This window comes from Sardina pilchardus, chromosome 18, assembly GCF_963854185.1.
Source record: "Sardina pilchardus chromosome 18, fSarPil1.1, whole genome shotgun sequence".
In the NCBI taxonomy this organism is placed as follows: Eukaryota; Metazoa; Chordata; class Actinopteri; order Clupeiformes; family Clupeidae; genus Sardina; species Sardina pilchardus.
Window position 1 is genome coordinate 13,566,176 of NC_085011.1, and position 24,149 is coordinate 13,590,324.

General features: G+C 45.3%; 1 protein-coding gene across 2 annotated transcripts in view; it reads left to right on the forward strand.

Annotated features, from left to right (window-relative positions):
• The first annotated feature begins 2,126 nt into the window (after positions 1 to 2,126).
• The window catches only part of marchf8 (membrane-associated ring finger (C3HC4) 8), a 62,465-nt gene continuing 40,442 nt past the window's right edge, over positions 2,127 to 24,149 (forward strand). The window contains exons 1-2 of one of the 2 annotated variants that reach the window (XM_062518972.1): positions 2,127 to 2,256; positions 11,512 to 11,698. In XM_062518972.1, coding sequence (XP_062374956.1) covers positions 11,597 to 11,698 — 102 coding nt within the window. In that variant the 5' untranslated portion in view covers positions 2,127 to 2,256; positions 11,512 to 11,596. Of the gene's footprint in view, positions 2,257 to 2,764; positions 3,085 to 11,511; positions 11,699 to 24,149 lie in introns of those variants that run through there. The other variant, XM_062518971.1, reaches the window with a different exon arrangement.

Here is a 24,149-nt window from a genome sequence, read left to right on the forward strand (position 1 = left end):
GCGAGTTGTCTGTCCTAGTAACCTCTGACTTGAATGTACTGTATGAATTGATTGCCTGAAATATTCATCCTGACAACAGGGGAATCGGTTGTTACTCTAGAGTTAGTGTGTGTGTGTGTGTGTGTGTGTATGTGTGTGTGTCTGGGTTATCTATTGCAGACTGGCTAATAGTCTTTGAAACATCAGCTTTCAGAAGATGGTAGCCGCTTAAACATGGTTAAGTTTATTTGTATTCTTTTTCTAATATACTTCAGAGATCCCTGATTGGCTCCAGATGTACAGTGTGTGAAGTTCTTATTCTGCTGCTATAATTATTAACTTCAGTGTAAACTAAATGCAGCCTGCTTACCAAACACTTCCTGTTCCAACCGCGGTTATATACAGATGCCCATGCTGGCAACACTCCGGCCCTCGATTCCTTCTGCTTCCTAAACACCTGTCGTGACGTGAGAGTAATCATTGTACCGTTCACATCTTTGGCAGTGTGCTTGAGGTGGAGAATTGTGGAATTTTCAGTTTGATCACTAATATAAAGGCCACTGACTTTACTATGCACAATAAGCGCAGTGGTGGCCTTTACTTTATCCAACAGATGAGGTGACCGCATGTGCTTTGATATTGTGATTGGCTGCTAACTGACAGTCCAGAGTCAATGTTCATGAAATGGTATCGACCTACAGTATACCATTTTATGGTATATAGTGTTCTGAAGTTAAGTACTGTAATAGAAAAGTCGGCTGTGATAAAGGTTGCCATGGTTTCCTTGACAGCGGTTGACATAACATCTTCTATGTGTGGTGGAATCAAATCAATCGCCTTAACTGTTGCTGAATTGATCACTATGAACAAAAGCTGATGCAATATAATGTCCATATAAAGGAAGTCAACTGCAGCAATTGGAAGGAGATCATTGAAGATGATGAAATCAGGAAATTCACTGCGGCTTAGTGTCATGCTTTCCTTGAATTGATTTACTTCAAACTTCTGACCTAAACTAAATAGGTCAGCACATTTCTCTCACTTGCGAGGCGATGAAACATAGGCTATTTCATAATGACTTAAAATAGTTGAGCTCATGACATTAAACCTGTTTTTTCCCCTTAACAAAGTGGTGTAATCTACTGAGTCAGATTTCAACATTGTTACATGTTTGAGAAGAACGCATAATGATCAACTTGATTTACAGGTTCTTCTCATGCAGGAGGATTAAGCTGAAAGGAAACCTCCATGTGTGTGGGTGGGCTCAGGCACACACGAGTCAAAAACTTGAATTATCAGCTCAACCCAAGTAAGGGGGCCCTCGGGAGCCTGATCTGGCTGCAATCTAATCAATCCGGACAAGGTCACAGACAAGAGCGCCCCAGCAAACAGCTCATGTAGGTGCCACAGACCCACACCAAAGACTGGCTCAGTCACTGTGGTTGTGTTATGTTGTTGTTGCCATATCCTGTCGAATAGCTGCCATCCCCTCTATCACACTGTTTGCGTGTGCACAAAGGAAGTATTCTGAACTGCAACCTTGGGCATGTAGGTTCCCTATTTGGGATTATAAAGCACTTTTTGTTTGTTATGCGTCAAGCATGTGCACTTTCAAAACCTGACACGTTGGCTGGAGCACTTGCCACTTTCAAATAAGCACCCACACATCTCAGACTGCACAGAGAGGCTGTTGTCCTCAACAACTGAGTGAAAGCAGAGCAGGAGCGAGCAAATCCAGACATTCACACAATGACTGGTCTTTAAAGTTTCATGTGGAAATGTGGAGGAGAGACACATATTTTAATATAGCTGCATAAAAAAATCCTCAATCACAAGAGACCGCTCTCATTGGAGGGACATTAAAAGGTTAACTCAGAAAATGCAATATTAAGGATTGCACAAGCAGTCCTGTCATTGGTATTCATTCAGTAGTATTACATTTAGTCTTTGATTGGCTTGATTTTACATAATGCATGAATATTATCTTTTAACGACAACTTGGATATTGGCAAAGTAAGGTCCAGCAAAAACAAAGCTTAAAAGATCTGCCTGTCCATAATTCGAATTGTCCTACGGGCATAGCACTTCTGCCAAATTCAACAGAGCCACTGCCTTACCGAGTAGAACGCCCTGTGATGCGCATGCCCTTTTCAATTTATCTTTTTTTCCCCCACTGCAATTTTACCACCACTAACGCGGAAGTCTGTGACGCATACAATCAAATGGGGACTATGAAATAATCAAAACAACGCCAGTTGTCTGGAAAACAAGTAAAAGGTGAGTCAATCTTGAGGATAGTGTCTGCATTTTCTCACTTTTGACTGGTGTCATTTCACTTCACTGGCTATCTTGCTGCATGGTGACGTTTTGATAGTTTAATAATAGGATTCCAATCCAGACATTGCCACTTCGGCTATATGTCTTTAACCATAATAGCAGTCGTGGTGGCAAGGTGTTACGTGAAAGTATTCATTTAAATGTAAATGTTTGGTCTTTACATATAATCATTAGGTAAACTTCTGGGATGTCTATTCTAGTATGGGTTCTGGTATGTAGCCTGATGAGAGGGAAGGAAATAAACGCAAGTTGCATTCAGTTTAGTTTCATTATCATTCCATGACAGTCCATGGAACTGCTATAACCTGCTGTGTTGTGATTCGCAATGCACTGCATTAGACTAAATGATACATGGCCCCATGTTGAAATGAATGTGACACTGAGTGCACCGTATAGAGAAGTGTAGCCTGATGATGTAGCCTAGTTTATGTCCGTCGCAACTCGCAACAGTGTGGCATTCGGGTAGGCTGCCCTATGAATTTGCGGTCACTCACTCGGCTGGGTTCAGGATGATTGATGCAGAATCTTTTGTTTTAGGCTACTGATCGTAGTGGTATGACGTGATACGACGTGGCAGCGAGGATGATCTCAATTTGGATTTTTTTGTCTTTTTGATCTGGGTTACATGCATCGTGGTAGAGTATTGCATTATGCGAGCGAGCGTTTATTCAAGACAATGAGCCAGCAGCGTCAGTTGGTAGCCTATAGCGATTCGGTTGACTGCAGACATCGCTATTCGGATACACAGCTTGGATCCGCAAGCTCCAAGTAAGTAGATTATTAACCTAACGCTAAAACGCCCCTGTTCTGTCGTTTATGATGAGCCAACTGCCATTATTATTTATGGTAGCCTGCCTAACTGCCATATTACATAGGCGACATCATTCATCTGGCGATAATGTGTGTTTCTCGCTTTCCTTTTCACGTTGTTGCTTGTCTAAGGGTGTTTCTGCAAGTATGGATACTTTGCCTACGGTTGGCAGATTGTTAGACAATGGTCCGTGATGGGACTTGAATTTTAAGACTATTGCGAAGTGATATCATATCATAACACCTTGTTTTTCAAATTCATTTAAAATCAAATTGTCCAGCGCCTTATTTTCCTATTATCCAGCCTATTATGTTTCATCAGCAATACAATTCAGTTCAGCATTTATTCTTGTAAACATTCAGTCTCGGTATCTTCTCTGATTAAATTGAATTAGAATAGACAACGAAACATTACAATAGCATTTCATAGGCTACCACAGCACGGACAGTTTTTGCTGGTTTGACTGTTATTGGCATTAGGCCTGATACATTTGTGGCAAAACTGTAGGCTACATTGTATATTGCACCAGTTTATGGTCAGTTTGCATTGAATCCTAAATAGATGCAATTCTGAATAGGCTATATATAAAACATAGGCCTACTTCTATAGGCTACAACAGATTTATTTGCCTACTGTAGAAAGTGTATATGTAATTGCATATAGGCCTACCATCTTTTGGCAATATTTAAGGGCAAGCCCCATGTACAGTTGTTGTCAGATTCAGTATGTTCTGTGTGTGCACATTCTGGTTCTGGATCCATAAATGTGAAAATGCAGAATGCCTTCAGCAATGCTCTATTCCACCACAAAGGTTTTTTTTGAGAAGCAGGGAGGGGAACAGTGAGTTTGTGCAATGTTATGATTTAAAGATTATGTTGATCCAGTCTATTCCAGTTGTGGTGGTAGCACTGTAAACTGTCTTCGGTTGTGTCAAATGGTCTTAAATACCGTAGGCCTAAAGACTCACACATGCATGCACATAATGAATACATCCCCAGGAGCCGTAAAACCACATACGTTGTGAACTAAAAGTAAATGACATTTATCGGTTTGGTAGGAAGAGACACAGAGTAATGCAAGAAAGGCTGCTCTTTCACAGCACCATTGGCAAACACACCGACCCTCTCTTTAGCAGAAGCAATCTCAGGGAAGCAATTGGGGCAGGTAGACATGAGTATCTGTTTTTAAATGAGCCTCCTGGAGTGGCTCTGTGCAAGCTGTGCAATGCGATAGGAGTTCTTAGTGGGTCCAGTCATTTAAATTCTGTTCATTTTGTAAAGTCATTTCAGATTTCTGTTTGGGCTGAAGGTAGTTAGAGGATTGAGGTGTGTCATCAGATGAAAGCATACAATCTAAATCCACGTCCAGGGAGATTCTCCAGGGAGACGCCAACATTGCCACTGTGAACATGTCAACAAGGACAAAGTTAACAATGGATTCAGGCTGGGTTTTTGTATTGCATGCAAAAGCATGTCATGTTTTCCATGCTGATACATCCGCCGGCAGACACGACAGATCGTCAGATCTGAGGGTGTTCTGGTCCGCAGTCCACAATGCACATGAAAAAAAATCAACATTTGTGCCACTTTGTTGTAACAGACCTTCAGTAGGATTCATATTTTCATGCAGATAGCGAGATAAGGAAATAAGGAAGTTCTTGGTATATAGATCAAATGTGTGTGATTTTTGTATTATTTTCAAACGTTTTACTGTAACTCTATAGATTTCTATTTTACTGGTGAATGAATCAAAAGTCCCTCCACATACCACTTGTTTTTAAAATGGTTGCTACCTTTTTCTAGCTTGGATATAGCACGAATAACAGCCTGGCTGTATTGTTGTACTTCCACAAGCGAGCACCTATAGTACTCCAGTATATACTCTAAGAAGACATTTTAAAATAAGAATTTCCTGACCTGTCTCAAGTCATCTTTGCATCATTCTAGATACATGAGCTTGAGACAGGATGGCTGTGCAGCCATAATCATGCGGTCCTGCATCTTCAGGTGGTTCATTGTGACGTTTAGTGTACAGACGCTGACACTGATTTTACATTTCCTGTCTGTTTCCTGAGTGGGGTCGAGGAGACGGGTGTGTGGTTCAGAAGGGAAGGAAAGCTCCCCATCACATGAATTGAGCCACAAATGACTCTACTGTACACCAGGATGCTCCCACTTTCATTGCCCTCACGGTCTTTCTAATGTACAGTATTAATAAGCACCAGAACAATCAACGGGCTAACCTGTTTTGTCGGATAGCATTGGATGTATAGTGTTTTATTGTGTTAGTGTTATATAGTGTTTTACTTCATTGACCTCATACTAGGCTAGGGCTGCACAGTTATTGCAATCACAATATGACCCCAACACAATTACCTAATTTCACATGCTACAAAAAATCGGGCACAGTTCATTTTGTCACATTTATGTCACCCTCCTTGGCTGTGCCACTTCTGATTGGTGGGTGTGGGCTGTGCGTGAGGAGCATATCAATTCTAATTGTTGAGCTTCACAGTTGGTCAGGGGTGCTGTAATTACTTCTTGCGCACTGGACTTGCTCACCAATCAGGGGTGGCACACAAAGAGACATTTGGAATATTGAACTGAATCAATTCCCTGAGAGTTCATGTTTGCAAATGGCAAGATTCGCAATATCTGTCAGAAAAATTGCAATTAGATATTTTCTCCAAGTCATGCTGCCCTACTTCATACAGACATCACTAATCACTACATCAAAAGGTCATTGCAGTTCACAGACATTTAATTGTATGTAGCCCTAGAGCATTCTTGCGTTCAGTGCCATATCAGACTCTGCAGTCTGTTTAATGTTGCTTTTGCAACTTTTCTTGGAAACAGGAAGAGGATTTTGCCAGTAATAATGTTTGAGAAACAAAAGTACATCACCAGGGCATGTTGCCGAAAGGAAGTTAGATTGAGCCATCATGAGTGTCAGTCATAGACTTTTCTTGGCTCTAGGTATTAGATTCTTTGTAACTGTGACGTCTGTTAGAACACCCGTATTCATGCTGGCATCAGGTCTTTTTAGTGTGTGTACAAAATGGCATTGCTCTAGTTCCCCTCCCTGTGTCTCCTTGGTTGTCTACAGAGAGACTGTTCTGTTTGCTACTGTATCAGTGCCTGCAGATTCCGCTGTATGTGTTTATTGTTCAGTTAAGCAAATGGATTGGAGAGATAAAGCTTCAGAGGGAAGTGCAGCCTCAGCTGGAACCAGTGGAGAGTGATGTGTGTCCACTGATAAAGATGCACAGGGCGGCACCATTACTGTCGTCGTCTTCACAAGGGCTTTGAATGATTGTGAAAAATATATGGGGGAGTTGTGTGCGTGCGCTCAGGTTGTCCAGAGTAGACAGTGCCAAACCAATCAAAGGTAAAGGATGGGGGAGTGTAGATGTTGCCTGAGCTGTCTCATTGGTGCTGCTGTCAGTGGTTTTTGGATAAACAGCAATCAAAAACTCTGTGTGTGTTTCTGTGGAGCGTGTTCTGAAATGGTCTGATAAGCATGTGCCTGTGACGATCAAGTCTGAGAAACATGAGCCTTTCCGTTAGGACCTAAGAGGAGCAGTTAAGCGTAGTTTATTGTTGGAATAACAACGCTCTTCTGTTGTGCTGCAGGTGTACAGTGTTAGACAGCACACAGGCTCCCAGCACTCACATTGTTTACGCAATTACATGACCTTTAGGTCATCCTTCGCATGTCATGTATTCACTGAATAGAACAACCATCAGATGTTTGCAATGTTTTAAAGAGCAACTTCCTGAATGGTTTTTTAACACCAATCCAAGTGGCACTGGAGATTTCACGTTCTTGCTGTATGGTTATAATTGTGTTAATTTTGACACAATGCAGTAAGTCACTCAGTGCCCAGTATGTTTGTGACATAGAGTCTGAGGCCAGTGTTTGACCAAGAAAAACTTGGAAACATACCGGAAGTGTGTTCGAGTGGACATCTGGAGCATGTTTTTCAAGTGGCAGGTTCATATGGTATTGCCCAGATGGCCTCATGCCTTTCCTCGAAACCCTCATGTGAATGGTGCTCATGTGAGTCAATGTCATCAAAAGTCACATAGTGAAACTGTGAGGAAGTTGACATGGGGCTAAAAAAACTAATGCCTGTAAGATCTCCTCCTCTGTCAGACCTCAAAGCCCTGTGTCCTTGATGTAGAACTTTAGTGAAGGCTTCCCTGCACATCAAATTGACTGACCAGTGTGTGTGGTATCTGGGTCTGAGCAGAAAAACCCGATCGGTTTTCTATTGTCTAATGACGCATAATGTCAGTCAGACAAGCAGCTTTTTCTCCTGAGAGCATTTGTCTATTATTACCTGTTGGCAGCGTTGGCATCTCAAAAAGCGACAATTACCTCATCTTTTTGCTAGCCTGTTCAGCGCTGCTCTAAACTCTAATGAAGTAATTGTATCTAATGGCTATTAGGATGTGCGATATTATGTTGAAATTAAAAGCTGTCCAATTGACATTTACCTCTGAAGAGAGATTGCAGCCATATAGGCCTACTGCTTCCCTCCTTGTTTGAGGCTTGCTGTTTGAAGTTGAGGGAGAGAGTTCAGATACACTGTCCAGTGAATTATCAACATTGAATTGTTAGCCATCTCTGAGATCTTATCTGTGTAGCAACTGTCATGTGGTAATGTTTGCTAGTTTGAGACAACGGCATAGGAAGTGAAACCATTCCTCAAGCCCTTGTAAAAATCCCCCTGTTACAGTTGAGGCACATATTGAAAGTGTCCTATTGCCTTCTATTCTCCTTGCTGTGTGAATGCTTAGTAATATAGTTCAGAGAGCTGATTAATCAAAATGAAATTGGAGGGACCAAGCAGTGTTGATCAAGTGTGCCTGACTGAGTCAAAGTCCAATCAGGCGGTTGCCAAGCAGATGGCGGCGGATACTGATATGCCATCTCTGTTTGTTTGTAGAGACCAACAGTCATGCTTCACTGCCCCAGTCCAGCTGTGATTGCCGTTCTGGAGCCGGCCTCGTTATAATTATGAAACTTTGCATGTATGGACCACTGTTTATCAGGTGAAAATCATCATACAGTACGCTAAGTCCATAGTGATCTTCCCTCTGCGCGCTGTTTTTCCTGTCAACAGTCCCCTCCTCCATTTCCTCTGGTTCCATAGCAACAGAGCATACCTTAAGGTCAAGGAACAGAGAGATTAAGTTCCAGTATATGACGTGAAATCGATGATCTTTCTCAATGCCTTACTCCCTGTAGAAACAAATAAAAAATCCTGTTGAATTCCACAGGGTCAGTGTTGTGAAATGAGACCGTGAGATCACAAGCCTTAAACGTTTTTTGAAATTTTAAAAGGCTTTCGGTGGAAAGAAAATGCAGTGTGGCTTCCCAACCGTGATTGACATTTTTGAGAGCCCTTGTACCTCATTCCTCATGTTCCTCTGTGATTGCAGCTTCTCTCTTGCAGATATACAGTAAGACGTGTTGTTTTGCCGATAGGTTGGCATTTTGCCTCTGCTCTCAGTTTTCTAGCCCTGTCATTTTGCTCTGCTGGCAAAATATGTAATCAGCTGCCACACTGCCCTGTATCCTGTCTAAGAAGTTATGGCTCAACAGTCAGGAGAATAGAGGAAACACATCTTTGAATATCCTGTCAGAGGTTAGAATCAACTCTGGGAATCTCTGGCTGCCTGCTTGCATCTGCATTTTTTTTAATGTTCACAATTTAAATTGTATAGTGTCAAGTGCCAAATAACAGTGAGTCTCACAAACAATCAGTAAATGCTGTGTCAAGAGAAGAAGCTCCATGTCCTGTTCTCTTCAATCTTCTATGAACTCTTTGCTTGTTAATATGCACCTGAAGTGTTGAAACATGTTGGCGTCAGAAAATACTTTTTCAGTTATTCTTGATAAACCTGCTATGGCCATGGGAGGTGTTTATGTGTATCATTGTAGCCATGAATCACTCCTCTTTTAATTCATTGTCCATGCCCTTCTGACACTGTGTTACTCTTCAGACAGGTTCTATCATAATTTCCTGACTATTAGCCACGGCTCATACATTGATTTTGCTCAATTTCTTCAGCTATGAGGTTAATACATGGGGGCAGTTAATATGGTGTTAATATGGTTTTGTTTCTTTTAACTTGCATAAAACACTGTCCTGCGGCTTATACACAATGGTTATGTTTTCGCTTGGCGGAGGTCTGCGCTCTCTGAGTGCTTTTCTAGTTTGAAATGTTTTGTCTTCCAACCACTGCATACCTCACAGAGGTGTAATATTTGATGTCAGTATGAAATGATGAAAGATGTGTTCTGTATGCAGGACAATATCTCTTCAATACTTTCTTTCAAATTCTGAAGTGGAGCAGTGCACCAATTTGATATGGAGGAATGCTGATCTTTAGTAGGTTATACCAGGCACTCGCTTCACAGGCAGGCTTGCACAACATAGGAATGTAAAAGACAGTTCCACTATGCACGATTGTCCCTCAAGATCCCACCAAAACAAGAAGTGAGATCATATCTCAGCAACGGCATGCTTCATGCATGACACCAAACCTGATTTATGAACTTGGGGCCCCTTTCTTTAGGCTGTCCAAAGATTGCATTATTGAACACTTTTTTTTTTTTTTTTTTTAAATACCTCTATGTGCTGGCTCTATAGCAGTGGCTGTCATGTCTACTGATATCTTCAGAGGTCCCATGAAGGGGCATGTCAAGCCAAAAACCTGGTTGATTTTCAACACGTTTCACGTTTGATCTTCAGACAAAAATATTACCTTAGAAGAGACCACACAATGGTAAATGATAAGTTAAATCAAAGACTGCATTTGTATAGTGCCGTTTTTCCAAAGCCTCTTTAGAATTCCATACATTGCATTAACACACTCTCTGCTACACTTATGGTGGTTCACACATTTTTAGTAGAGAGTGTTCGAGAGTGTTTTCTGATTTCTCTGCATGTTCTGTCCCTGTTCCTGTGCTATTAGTACTACCACTCTAGTTTTCATCTCTGAATCAGTAACAACAAACAACAATGGGAGCAATATGCCATTTGTTGCAATTACTCATACCATTTTGCTGTCACTTGATGGTCATTGCCAAGGCACAATGACAACAACATACAGACTTGTCCTAGATAAGGACAAAAGGACCCTTCATTTTTCCCCAAGTCTGCCCTGCAAGAGGCAGGAAGGGTCCCCTCATGCAGCTCTGTTGAGGAATCCAGATGTATGGGCCAGCCAGCGCGTCTTTCCACATGTGTCATTGCTGAGGTCATCGCAGAGCAAGAGAGTTTGTTTCCATGATCCCTCTGTCCAGTGCTCGGGCTGGAAGAGGGGAGAAAGATGGCCGCTTGATAGTCCAGTAAACCAGTCCCCAGGGTGTCACGGACCCTTCAGTGCTTTCAACAGAGCATCAGAGCTTTCGTGCATTTCTCTGGGGATGTTATTGATTACTTACTTACCGTTCGACCACTAGCCTCCAATCTGAAGTAGCTGCTGTAAAGGATGGAGAGAGCAAAAATAGATACATTGATGTGTTCTTTAGGTACATTTCTGATGACCGCCACATGGGGAGTATTGTCTGGAGTCATTTTCTTCCTGTCAAGCATTGATCGAGAGACAGAAGCTAAAAATCTATACTAGTGCTCATTTAGCCTGTGATGTACTGTAAAGTATGTGTGATCATATTACCTCACCCTGTCCCAGTGGGAATTGCTCAAAGGATGTTTTAAATTTTAAACAGGCATTGAGGTGTTTCCTGGCTTCACAGGGAAGTCTGGAGGACCCCCTTCCTTGTTTGTACTGTACACAGTGTCTGGCTGGACTTCATGTTTCTTTATGGCTTGGCTGCTCACACACTGTCAGTTCCTACCTACAGTAGCAGTGCCACAGCTGGGGGCTTGCTCGGTCACTTGACCAAGCTTTATGACTGAGAGAGATGTGGTCGTTACAGTACGTAAGGCGTTAGCCTCTCTACATTTGGCACTGGCAAAAAAAAAAAAAAAGGTCAAAATGTAATTGCTGCCAAGACAGCAGCAGATGGTGGCAGGAGCAGAAGTTAAAAAATATCCAGCTATTTATAAATGGTCTTCATGACTTCTCAGCATGAGCCGAGGTCTCACTTCCCTTACGATAAATACAGTCATTAAATGCCTGTAGAGAAGCAAGTGCTTGTAATTGGTTATGCTGCCCTTGTCAACATTGATATAAACTGATAGGATTCAGATAAAGGCTCTCATGTACTTTAGTCCTTATGAGGTGCGTTTGTGTGTTTCCCTGTCAGCAGCTTGTATACAGTCTACAGTATGCCTTGTGGCAGATTTGCTGTGTGTGCCTGTTTGTAACAGTCTTCTCCTTTGCTCTCTTCCCCGTCCCTCCTGTCAGAATGGGATTATTGCTTTCCACCCGTCATGTCGGTGGCAGCGGGACCGTTTGAGCGAGAGTGAGTGAGTCCCACCGGCCAGCTGGGATGAACATGCCACTGCACCAGATCTCTGTCATCCCCCGCGACGTGCCCTCCTCCAGGGTCTCGGGCAGCGGGAAAGCAAAGGACAAGGACCGCGACAAGCAGGTAAGAGCCCTCGCCTCTATCTCGACCGCCAGACAGCCCCAGCTCTCTCTCTCTCTCGACGAGCCGTGTTTTCACTATCACTCCTACACAAACACTTGGCACGGCAGGGATTAATTGGAGGAGGCCATTACGCGGTCACCGCTGTGAGAGAGAAACAGACTTCCAGGAAAAAATAAAATAAAATAACGGTGTTGGACTTCGCACTCCATCAACACCTTGTTGAATTGTTATTCAGGTCACGGTGGGTTGTTGTCTGAGGGCTGGCAGCGGCGCGGTGCGGTGCGGCGCGCTGCAAACGGTTGTTTACGTGGAGACCGTGGAGGCGTCGTGTTCCCCTCCCTCGCTCGGCCTGCTGGAAGGGAAGTGCGGGTGCAGGCAAAGGTCAGATCCGAGGGGAAGGGCTAACCCTTCCAGTAAGTTGCGTGTTATGAAGCGAAAGCAAAAGCAAACCGCTTCCTCGCTCTGTTCCAGTATGTGACTGAGGCTTGTGTCCAACCCCACCCCACCCCTCCCCTCCCCAAAGAGAGCTGGTAAAAGCCCTGGAGGAGAGCCGGCTCCCTGCCCCCTCGGGGGAATGTGGGTTAAAACTGGGATTAGAGGGGGCTAGCCGCTGCACTCAGTGACTGCGGCATGGTTTGGGCGCGGGCGACGCAGTGCTGGTGTGGCTTGGCGAGCCTGTGGCGTGGCGGCGGTGGTGGTGGTGGTGGTAGTGGCGGCGGCGTGATTGCTGTAAAGCTCAGCGGCGCGCTAAGCCTCTGCATCATGTGCGGGGGGGGGGGAGGGGTGGGCTCGGGTGGTGAAGGTGCAGATGTGCTGTGATGGAACAGCACGGCTCATGCCGGGGGGAGGGGGGGGGAGGAGGGGGAGGAGGGGGAGGAGGGGGGGGAGCAAATCCTGACAGACTCAAGTGTCTCATAATGGTGTCACCTCATTAGAATGTGGTTATTAAAAATGTTTAGTCATTGGCTCATCAATATTCTGTTGGATGCTGGTATCTCACGGATGGGATGAGCGTAGAGTGCTTAGTTTGATGCCTTTCCAGTACATGTGAAATATGTATATATATATCTGTGTGTGTGTGTGTGTGTGTGTGTCTGTGTGTCTGTGTCTGTGCGTTTATAAATGAGTTTCTGTGAGAGAATGAGCAGGAGAGGGAACAAACCAATGAACTACACACATCCTCATTTTCAGTCACACACACCCTAGCATGCGGCAGGTGACTGGAACAATGACACTAATAACCATTCTGTCACCAGTAAGCCCCTGGCTGTCTGCTGAGCCACAGTTTTGCTGTCAGCGCACAGAGGAAAACTGAGACACGTTGTTTTTCAGTGGAGAGACTCAAAGTCTCACAGTTGCCGAATGGGATAATGCCGTAATGCTCGGGTGTCAATAGCGGCACCTGACTGAGTACTTTAGTTTCCTCAGAGTGTCAACCCAGCTATTGTAACATTTTGCCCTTTTTCTTGATTTAGTTTCTAGCTAAACCTTTTCAATCACATTTTTGTTGGCTCACATAATCCCAGAGTTGAATTTTGAATTATTGAATTATGTGTATTTTACAGCTGAAATAACATGCCGAGTCTAGTCTTTTTTGCTTCAACCCCTAACAAACCTTGAAGCAAACATATTATCCTACGGCATGAGAACCAGTCAGTGGTCAACTAGTCAATGATATGATCACTTCAAAATGTGCAGAGCATGTTGATAGCAGATAGTGTAGTGGTCCTGTATCATTTTAATGTTGTTTTCCCTCAGCAATTAGCGTCGTTTAGCACCAGCTGGGCTCCGTGTGGTAGGGAGAGCCGTTGGCCGTGCCTGTGTTGGACAGTCTGTCGATTGGTGGGAGGTACTTCATTTGGCCCCGGCCTTTGTTTCCAACAAGCACCAGCGGGCCAGTGTTGTGTCCAGAGATCGTGAAGTGGTGTCCCTCACAATAGATGTGCTAAGGCAAGGTGTTTCCCATCCACGAGCTCTCATCACGTCTTAGTCACCTTCAGGCTTCAAGAGCACCGGGCACTCCAATCAGGTGTTTTGGAGAGCTTGAGAATGTTGCACGGGTGTGCCGCGTGTGTTTTCTCCGACTGTGTGTGTGTGTGCGTGTGTGCGTGTGTGCGCGTGTGCGCGTGTGCGCGTTTGTGCGCGTGTGCGCGTGTGCGCGTGTGCGTGTGTGCGTGTGTGCGCGTGTGCGTGTGTGCGTGTGTGTGTGTCTCGCCCTCTTTGTGTGGCCTGTTTGTGTGGCTAATAGTTCCAAAGTGAAATCTTTATTTAGCGCTGCATTGCTGTCCACTGGCTTGAATCCATTTGCGTCACTCATGTAATCAAGACCCATGCTGGACAGTAATCAGTCAGACCTTGCACTTATTTTATCTCTGGGTCCACGTTTGCGGTGCTCCTCAACATGGACAAGAAAGCCAGTGCATATGTGTTTTATGTGGCGTTGACATAAATAAATGAATAAATAGTAAAATTGTAAAAACCCATTCAAGACATCATTCCCTGCAGAAATGTGATTTTGGAAAGAGACTCACCATGAGTATTCCAAGTTTGTGGATTAGTGATTAGTGGGTGAGCGTGCTGTGTTATGCATTAGCTGGTGCTGTTGTTTTGTATGCTAGTATCAACTAAAGGGCAGTCCTCGCCAGTGTTTTGGCTTTGGGCGGAGGTGTGATTCACTCGCCATCCCATAGTTGTGCGTTGCGTAATGTGATGCGGTTCCTTGGCAGCGCTCCCCACTCTTATGGCTTACCCGTTCCTTTCCCTGTTACGGAACACTGGAGTCTGAATTCCACACTGGCTGCAGTGAGCGAGCGCCGAAGTGATTTCTTCCTCTCGCTCGAGACACGCGGTGGGCGTGGGGGTGGGAGGGGTGGCTCGGGGACATTGCCTTCCCAGAATGCAAATCAGTCAAGAGGACTGCCTGGCATTTAGTCACAGCACACAGCCCATCTGGCCATCAAAGACAACTTGTCTTTTGTGCCTCGGTGGTTGGGGAAAAAAAAAAAATAGACCGACTGGACTCAGATTTCAGTGTCTGCTGCCTTGTTTTTCCCGAAAAAGCACCCAAATGGTCGCTCACTGTTCTGCCGTTCTACAGATGTCAGGAGCCACGTGTTGCCCACTACAGGTGTGCAGCGCGCACGTTTCCTGTCAGTCTTCTTCCTCTTCCTTTCTCTTCTCTTCTTCTCTCCTCTTCTCTTCTCTTCTCTTCCCCTCTCTTCTCTTCTCTTCCCCTCTCTTCTCTTCTCTTCTCTTCTCTTCCCTCCTCTTCTCTTCTCCTCTCTTCTCTTGTCTTCCCTCCTCTTCACCCCCCCCGTCCCTCTCGTGTATTGTGTGGTGTGTTTGTGCACTGGACCTAACACTGGACATCACTGACAGCTGACAGTGTCGTATTTACTCTCAGCTTTCTCAAAGGCTACATACTGATCTCCTTGTATGTTTTGTGTCAAAACAAGAGTCTTGCCCCAACACAGTTGGACGTGTGGTGTCTGAGGCTAGCATGCAGAATGCAAACAACAGCCTGTGGATTGTCCAAATGGGGTCTCATTGCGAGAGATGAGCTCAGGTTCTCTTGATGATGAGCTGGTGGCCTTTTCCAATTGGGCCACTACAGCACTTGCCATGTTTTTTTCTATTATTATTATTTTGAAAATGCAAATGCCATGGCCAGCTTTTTTATTTGGTCTTGTAAAGACACTCTTCGGATGAGGGGACTAAAACAGGCCAAATACCAGGGCAGCCATATTGTCCAAATCTGCTTCATCCAGATTGCCTGCTTTACAAGGGTGGGATGGGGGGTGTGTGTAGGGGGGGGGGGGTCACATCATCATTTCATGCATATAAACCAGAAAGCCTTGGAGTGCTGTTGAGACTAATGCCACGAGACTCATCAAGAGGTTATGGGCGAGTGTTTACTGAGCAGTGGCAGGGCTTTTTGCGCGCCGAGCGAAGCGGAGCCACAGCTATCTCTCCAGGCCGGGTAAGCTGTGTGTTTACCCACTAATCTGCCCGCAGAGACCAGGTGGCACTTTTTGTCAGTCATGCTCAGATGCCACTGCAATGCCAGTGACAGCTCGACTACAGCACTTGGCATGAGCATCATTAAAATCATCTCTGCAGCGCCCTGGCTGCTTTGTTTTCTTCGAGGTTGCTATTTCAGGTTGTTTGGAATTGCACCTTTTGCATTGAGCAATATTCACATGAGGATTAATTTGGTTTTGTGGTCTATTTGCACTGAATGCAGCACCTGCTTAACACATTTAAGGCTTAAGATAATGTAGCCTAAATGGTGCTCTGCCCCAGAACATAGGACTTGGATATTTTTGATGCTAAGAACATCACACACACACACACACACACACACACACACACACACACACACACACACACACACACACACACACTCTACATATTTGATCTCCAAAGTGTGAACGAGCAATGAAAACACACATTAAACGCCTGAACCTCTTATATCAGGCATCCCAGGTGTCTGCCTACTGTGCTTACTTTATCAAACTTCGTTTCTGAAGCACCACCCCCCCCCCCCCCCCCCTCAGGGCAGGCATTTGCATTAAAGGGGTTTTTGCCTGCACCGCTACCTCCAGTAAGTTGAAAACGCCGCCTGCCTGCTGCTGTGCTTTAGCTGACTCAACAGAGTTGCTCTTCATAATCTTTACACTGACCCACTTTGCGGTGCACAAGCTCAGGCTGAGCCCATGTAGAGTCTCTTCCCCACCCCCCCCCTCTCTTTCTTTTTTCCCTCATTTTTCGCGAGGCGGCCGTGGGTTGAGGATTGCTGAGGATTGATGTGGTCAGCCCCAGAGGTTTGTGAGGTCTGTGTGGCCCCAGGTACTCCCCCTCCCCCAGGGGGCCCTGTACTGTGCCCTGAGGGACTCCTCATCTCCGAGCCCAGAGCAAACGCATGAGGCTCACTGGACACTCACAGGGGTGGCCTGCACACTGGGGCTAACAGCAGACGGACGCACAAGCCTGAGTGACAGCAGGAGGGGTACACTTCCCTGTGAGGTAGACAGGTGCTGTGTGTGTATCTCAGAGGGACTTATCCAGAGACTCTTTCATGTTTGATGTGCGAGCCGTCTGTGAAGAAAGCTTTTCTGTGAAGAATTGAAGAAAAGCTGTGTTGCTATTCTCTACATGTCTATCTCCATAGCTGGGCTCGCCGCATTACTGAATGTTTCACCTCCTCCCACACTGTACTGTATGCTGCCTGTGCTGCACACATCTCCTCCATTGACAAAAGACTGTGTGTAGGTGAGGCTGATCTACAATGGAAATGCACACAGTTGGATTATCCGGTGGCGTTAGTAGCTGTGCCAGTTAGGGCTAATGTTTCATGAGGATGGTTTATATCCAGCATGGTAGAGCATTGTTGATAATTGTTGATGTAACACCGTGACTTTCCATAATCCCAAAGTTAGCAGCCCAGCATAGACCTGTCATATTTCTCCTTTTTTTTCCAACAGGGTGACACAGTGTCTTGAACATTCTGCTTCATATAGCTCCCTGTAGATGTGGGCAAGCCGCTTGAGAGTGGGGTGTTGAAAAGCATAATTCGTTTTAGGAGAAGAGGACATTATGCCCAAAGCCTCGAGGCACAGAGGAAATGCACAGGGAAATTATTTTAAGCACATATTAATACACACACATTTACATTGGTGGCATTTTGACTTACTTCATGTTAATTTTGCGATAATTTAGCCAATCACATACAGGTTGGGGAATTTTTAAAATTATTTTATTGAAAGACAGGGACAGGGAGAGTTTTTCAAATCACAGTCATGCATTTCATTGTCGTATAACAGACTTCTCAGCAGAAAGTCAGTGAAATTGTCAGTGCATGTACGTTTTTTTTTATAGTGTTAAAAGCTTCAGTAAATGTATGTCATTCTGTATGCTTTGTGGTGTCTGTCTGCTGACCTGTCCAGAGACAGAAAAGGCTCTTTGTCAGATTAGCCATCTCCCATGCCCTCTCCGCTGCCCCGCTCACACCTCCCTTCTGCGTGATGTTAGAAGATGCCAGCGATGTTGTCAGACTTACTCGACCCAGTTGTCCGTCACCTGGTCAGCACTGGGCAGCTCCACAGTTATAGCTGCGGAGACTTCCAGACCCAGCGAGGATCTGTGCTCACTAACTCCGGAGACGGGCTCCAACGACTGTGAGAGATGTGATGTGATGGGCTTCTTGACAGGTATATCATGACTTGGATACATAACAGAAATCACGTAGAAGGGCCTGGATGAGAAACGAAGGCTCTTTCTGATCATACTCCTTTCTTTGTTTGCCTTCGGGGGCTGTCTTCTTTCTCCCTGTAATCTCGTGGCTGCCGAGCAATTATAAGCTAGAGGTGAGCGGAGATAATGACAGACTTTAATTAACCCCCCTAGTACAATTTCCTCTTTCTTCTGCTTGTACTTTGGCTGGGGCAAATCGTGACCAGGGAAACCGGAGGATAATATGGTGCCCCCACCTCACTCAAACCCACCACATCCGCCCCACCCCACCTCACCTCACCCCACCTCACCCCACCCCACCCCACCTCACCCCACCCCACCACACCACCCCACCCCACCCATGCCCGCCAGACCTGAGGACGCGGAGATAATCAGGCCCCTCTGTCTCAAGGGGAAGTGTGCAGTTCGGACTACTCTCCAGTTCAGGCTTACCGAGGGGGTAAAAAATGGCCTCCAAAACTTTGCTACATTCCTGTCTCTTTTTGGGAGAGTGTGGATTTCCACGGTTATCTTCCAGCGCTGCCTAATTAACGGTGACATGTTGATTGTGCTTCTGGAACTCCTGCGGTCCAGATGATTCGCTTGCTCCGCAATCGATTGCGGTGTCGACAAGTGATCTTTATTCCCCCCCCTTCCTCTCTGAGAAAACTGAGATGGGGTGTGAGTGAGGAGACACAGCTTTGAGCCTCTCAGACGGCATTAGTGTTATCTTTGAAACACTCCGAGCACTTCCAACAGCAGTGCATAATCTTTGCTTAGGACAGCAGAGAAAAGTGGGGCCCTGCATCTCTCAGCGCCTGGAGAAGTCTGAAGTTTCTGTTGCCCGCAGCACTTCTGCCTCTGCTCTCTGGTGCTATAGGTGGAGACTCCAGTCGGCTTATTTTGGACTTTTAATTTCAGTGTGTTTGTCGTCTCTGGGATGTGATATTACATTATATTATGTTTCCATGCAAAGCAAATACGACAAGAAAATGATTTAAAGGTCGATTCTAAAATAATCCTAATCCTTTTTTTGTCTTGTTGCCTTGTTTGAAATACCATTGCCACCCCCACACACATACACTCTTCATATTGTGGTATGGGAAATCAAAGATGTTTGCAAATATAGACATACCCAAATCAATGACATTCCAGAATGTTCTGTTTACTTTGCTGTTGCCATCTATCGGATTTTTGCATCAGACATACGGTAGCTGCTTTCCTTGCAAATGATTCAAAGCTGTTAGACATACAAGCGTTAGACAGGTCAGCCTTTGGTGTCTATAGTATTTTACCTTGGAGCCTGATGCAAAGCTTCGCATCCCCCCCCCCAGAATCCACTTGAGCCAGCCCTCATCGGTCTCCACTGACAGGTGCGGTGCACAAGTCCTTTGAAGGCTTAGGCTGCACCACCGGCGGATCCCAGATGTGGGGAACTTGGCTCATCACGTCTCGGTGAACAAACACACTGTTGGACAGGCTGCTATTCAGCTGTCTTGGCAGAGGTGCATGGTGTTAAAAAGTTTGTGTTGTGCACAGTATCAAGTGGAGAGCCAATGGAATGCTATCAGTCTGTTTTCCACGTCTGTCTGCCTGTCTGTCTGTCTGCCTGCCTGCCCGGGGGAATCTATCAGAACTCCCAGCCACACCAAGTTCTGAAAGCTGTATGATGAATCTCAGTAGCATACGGAATACATGGGTTTCTGTCAGTCTCTTAGTTTAACGTTTTTTTTTAAAAGCTTTTTTTGTGTGACCTCCAGGACTGTATGCAAGCTGCCTCAAAATATGTGTCTCAGAGAAACATTTAATTTGTTTTTTCCTCTTGGTAGAAACGGGCAGAAGGAAACCTGCACTGCTATCTCTGCTTTTCTTCCCAGTGGATGGAATTCCTCTGTGTCCCCTGTCAATTGACCAGATAGGAAGGCATGGCAAATACGGATGGTGGAGCTGAATTAATGCTGTGAGTTGGTGAGGGGGTTTCAGAGAGGCCTCTGCAAGTAGCGGACTGGTTTAAATAACTCTGCTGATTCCTGTCAGCTTTGGCAGTTGGGACAGTTGAAACACCCACATGCCATGCTCTATGACTGCAGTCTGGGAAAGTTAGTTTTAAACCGTATTGTGTGTCCTTGTACTATGTGCATCCGTCCACTGTTACCTAGTCTACACTGAGAGTCAGTGTCAACTGAAACAAAAGCAAGACAATAGTAAATAGTAAGGTGGTCATCATTATGGCCTCTCTTCACACATAACCAAATTGATTTCCCGTAGGCTGGCTTTATAAGGGAGCGAGGTGAATGTTTGATTTTGAATTAAGCAGTTGAAAAAGCTTTGCCTGAGATGCTGCACATCCTTGAGGGGAAAGGTCAGTTGAGCCGGGGTGAGCTGGACCTGTCTGCGCCGCTGTGCTCCTCGCTGGCAACATTTTTATTGTCGGCCATATTTTATTCAAAACTCTTCCCAAGACCTGTAAAAGATTTTAACCTTGTCTCGACTTGCAATTGTAAACCAAGTGGTCACACCCCAAGGTCTGTGGGCATGAGAAATGATAGTTTAGTTAGGCGTTCTGTCAGCATGCATCGCTATTGCTCTTCGTCAGGGGAGGGGGGGGGGGTTATGCACCTGTCAGAGGTGGGAAGTGGTGATTTCAAAATGCCATCCCATAGTAATGAATACATCAAATCAGAAGGCCATTTTAAAGGCGTATTCTTCATGGATGGCTGCTGGTTACTGTTTCTAAGGAGGAGGAGAGGACTCAAAGGTGTCTTTTTGAAAAATATTATGCAGAGAAACTGATTATCAGTCTTTTCTTCAGGGGCCGTTATTTTTTCTCTCTCAGCCATGTCTGCAATCTGTTTCTGTTTGATTTATAGATTTCTAATAAAAAAAAACACACACATTGATGCTCTTGGGCCCTTTTGAAAAGATTCAACAGTATTTTATACAATACAAATGTCTACCACTGAAAGGGAATCACAGGAGAGAGAAATGATTATAGGCTTTCTTTAGCCCAATGCTACAGTCTCAGAAAGTATCTCTGGTCATGATGATGTGCACAGAGCAATCACACGACCCATCATCTCTTTCCCGCTACGTTTTGACAGACCTGTTACGGGGAAACGGAGTGCTCGACAGTCGGCAGCATCTGTCTCACCAAGACCCCGATAGTGTCATTATCATGCCTTCAGGAGTGCTACAGAAAGTAGCGTGAATGGTGGCACTACCAGACAAGTCCCAATGTGGTGATCGTTACTCATTTACCAGTGCTCACTGGAAGTTTCAGTTTAAACAAATTGAACGCAATGAAGGACTTTGATACTTTGCAGCGATTGCCAAGTGAAAATGACACATTTATTGTGACATTTGAACCGTTGTGGATGCTGTCCAAGCAGAGGTTTTATCCTTAGATTTGACTTGCCACTGGTTCTCATGTGGCTGTTGTGTTTGTGCAGTTCGTGTTTGCCCAGCTCATTTTTATGGCGTCTTCATCCAGACAGGACTGCACACCGGAGGACGTCTCTCTTTGCTTTGTAGATACTCTGCAAATGCCATTGTTGGCAGGTAGGCAGCGGGGAGCTTACACGACAGATTATTCACACTGGCGAAGTTTGTGCGATTTTGGTTAAGTTTTTTGCGGTGTTGCCGAGGCGATCACGGCAGGTAGAGGAGAGCACCTCCAGGCAGAGGAGGAGGAGGCTCCACGAGCCAGAAGATGTCACCAGGAAAATATCACCATCTGCTCTGACTGTCAGGCCAGATTCTCCACAGACGTCTGATGGGAGCCCTTGCATTTGATATGAGCGTTGCTCAAGCTGTCTGCTGCCATGTCAGGGGAGGGAGAGTTAGGGACGGACCACACACGAGGGGGGGGGGGGGGGGGGGATGAACGGCTGTGTTGTTATCCTCATCACGTTTTTAAGAGAGGCAGGATGAGAGATGGAGCCTCCTCCCTTTCTTCCTCCGAACACATTGTGTCTCGCTGATGGAAGGGACGGACTGTTATGAAATGAGTTTTCTTTCCGAGCAAGAGATTTTATGGGGATATGATAACCCTGTTTTGTTCCTGTTATTCTCCTCCTCGGCCCCCGTCTGAAATGTGCTCCCTCGGTGTTCCAGCGCTGCAGATCCTCCCCATGAGGTCTAAACAGGGATGCTGGATATCGCCACAAGTGAGGGAACATTGGGGAAAGGTTTGGTGAGAATCACATGTCATAGACAGACAGACACTAGACAAGACGAGCAGACAGCAGCAGCAGACGAGCACTGCAGGAGATGTGTGTGTGTGTGGTTGTGGCTATCTGGCTTTGAATCAGAGAGGGTGTGTGCGCGCCATGAGTCACAATCGACAGGCAGCAGGGGGTCAGTGGTGAACCCCCCACAGAGACCGGCTATGCAGAGGTCTGACCGACCTGCTCCAATTCTGAATACACGGGAAGTGCAGTCACTGATGAATTAGGCAGTGAAGTGAAGTGCTGTTTTCTTTGTCAGGATGAAATTAGGCTATTTGATTCTCGGAGTGCAGTGAATGAGCCTAATTTGGTTTGGCTCTTGAATTTTCCAGTTAGCCATTGATTAAGTCCTTCTCAGCATTGCTAAGTATGTACCTATGTTGAGTAGATGGTGGCCAGGCCTCTCTGTCAGGCAATGTGTGTTCATACAATCATATTATTGGAAGGGCATTGGTCTGGACAGCTGGACCACAACATGGTTATCTTTTCATCAGAACAGTAGGTGGCACTGTGTCAGTTCTGTCAGTTGGCAACTTGGCATGTAATTATGTGTGGCCCATCTCTACCTGGATATCTAGCGGAAGATCATCAGATGCAATTACATATCATTTATTTTTGCCAGTGCTGCTTGCTAACTCAATGGTGGGACCTTGAGATAAAGAATGATTATTGAGATGACTTTTTTGCAGCATGTAGTTAATTTATCCGCTCCTGTATGAAGGAAGCTATGAGTAACGGTAATGCTTCCATTCCTTAGCCTGAGGTGAACTCCAAGCCCTCAACTTTGTAGAAACTCATGTGATTACATCATCTGTCACTCAAACTGGCTGAGGAAGTGGCTGACATTTCATCTGCTTAAGGCGTGTGTACACAGCCAGTGAAATTATGTATGATAATTCAAATTTGCCCGGCTGAAGCTAAGGTGTATTCTCATGCAGGATGGCCTAATTGAGGTTACCTGGCCCCCTGCCGGGGCCGCATTCAAGTCTGGGATGATGGGGTGCAGTCGCACACAAGTGGGCGTCCTCCATCTGCATTAGACGCTAGGCCTTGGCCACAGAATGCAAATGAGTGCAATTTTCATTCAAGCATCTGGCCTGGAATGGATGGCCTTTCAATGCTAATGTATGTGGTGTAAATAATGTCTCTCTCTCTCTCTCTCTCTCTCTTTTTTTTTTCTTTCTTTCTCTCTCTCTCTCTCTCTGGTGGAGGAGAGTGGACTGCATTTGTAGGAAGATGACGTTTTCATTGCCCCTGCATTCATTTATGGTCTCTCCGGGATAAGGCCATGTGAAAACTGCATATCAGGCCAGGTTCTTTATCTCGGATTACCTCCAGTTTCATCTAGGTGCCTCCTAGTCATATATCGTCATGCCTGGTCATGGCAGACTATTGTCTACTGACGCTAATCAAACATTTTTATGTGATACTTTATTAGATTGTAGACGGAAAACATTGTAATCAATTCACATGATCATCTTGTGATGAATGCAACTTTTTATGATGTTCTGGCTCTTCCCCATATTGTTTTGTTATTTGGCTTTGTCAGGTTTTATGTGTGAGATGAAGTGCTTCCTGTTTCTCTGGGGTTTTTGGACTGTGTTCCTTCATGAGGGCTGCCATGACTCTTGGACTCATTCACAATCTTCCTCCTAGTATCTGGAGGCATTAAAATGCTTTTCCTGTGACGGGGGAGGAGATTGTCTTTTGTTTCTTGCTAGCTGTGAAAAGCAATTCCAAAAATGCACACCCAGAAACAGATGGGAGCCCCAAGCGTTTGGAGGGCATGTGCGTGACAGGCTGGGTCCTCCTCTTCTCCAGAGCGGGAAGCAGAGATGTGTGGTGTGCTGGAGCTCTTTTTGCCCCCCCTCTCCTCTCTGCACCACTGCACAGGTCAGATCCCCTGTGAATATGGACTGCACTGAGGAAGTGCAGGTATATGACGAAGTGCAGGCCGCACTCCCCCTCCAGACAATTGCATTACCCTATCCCAC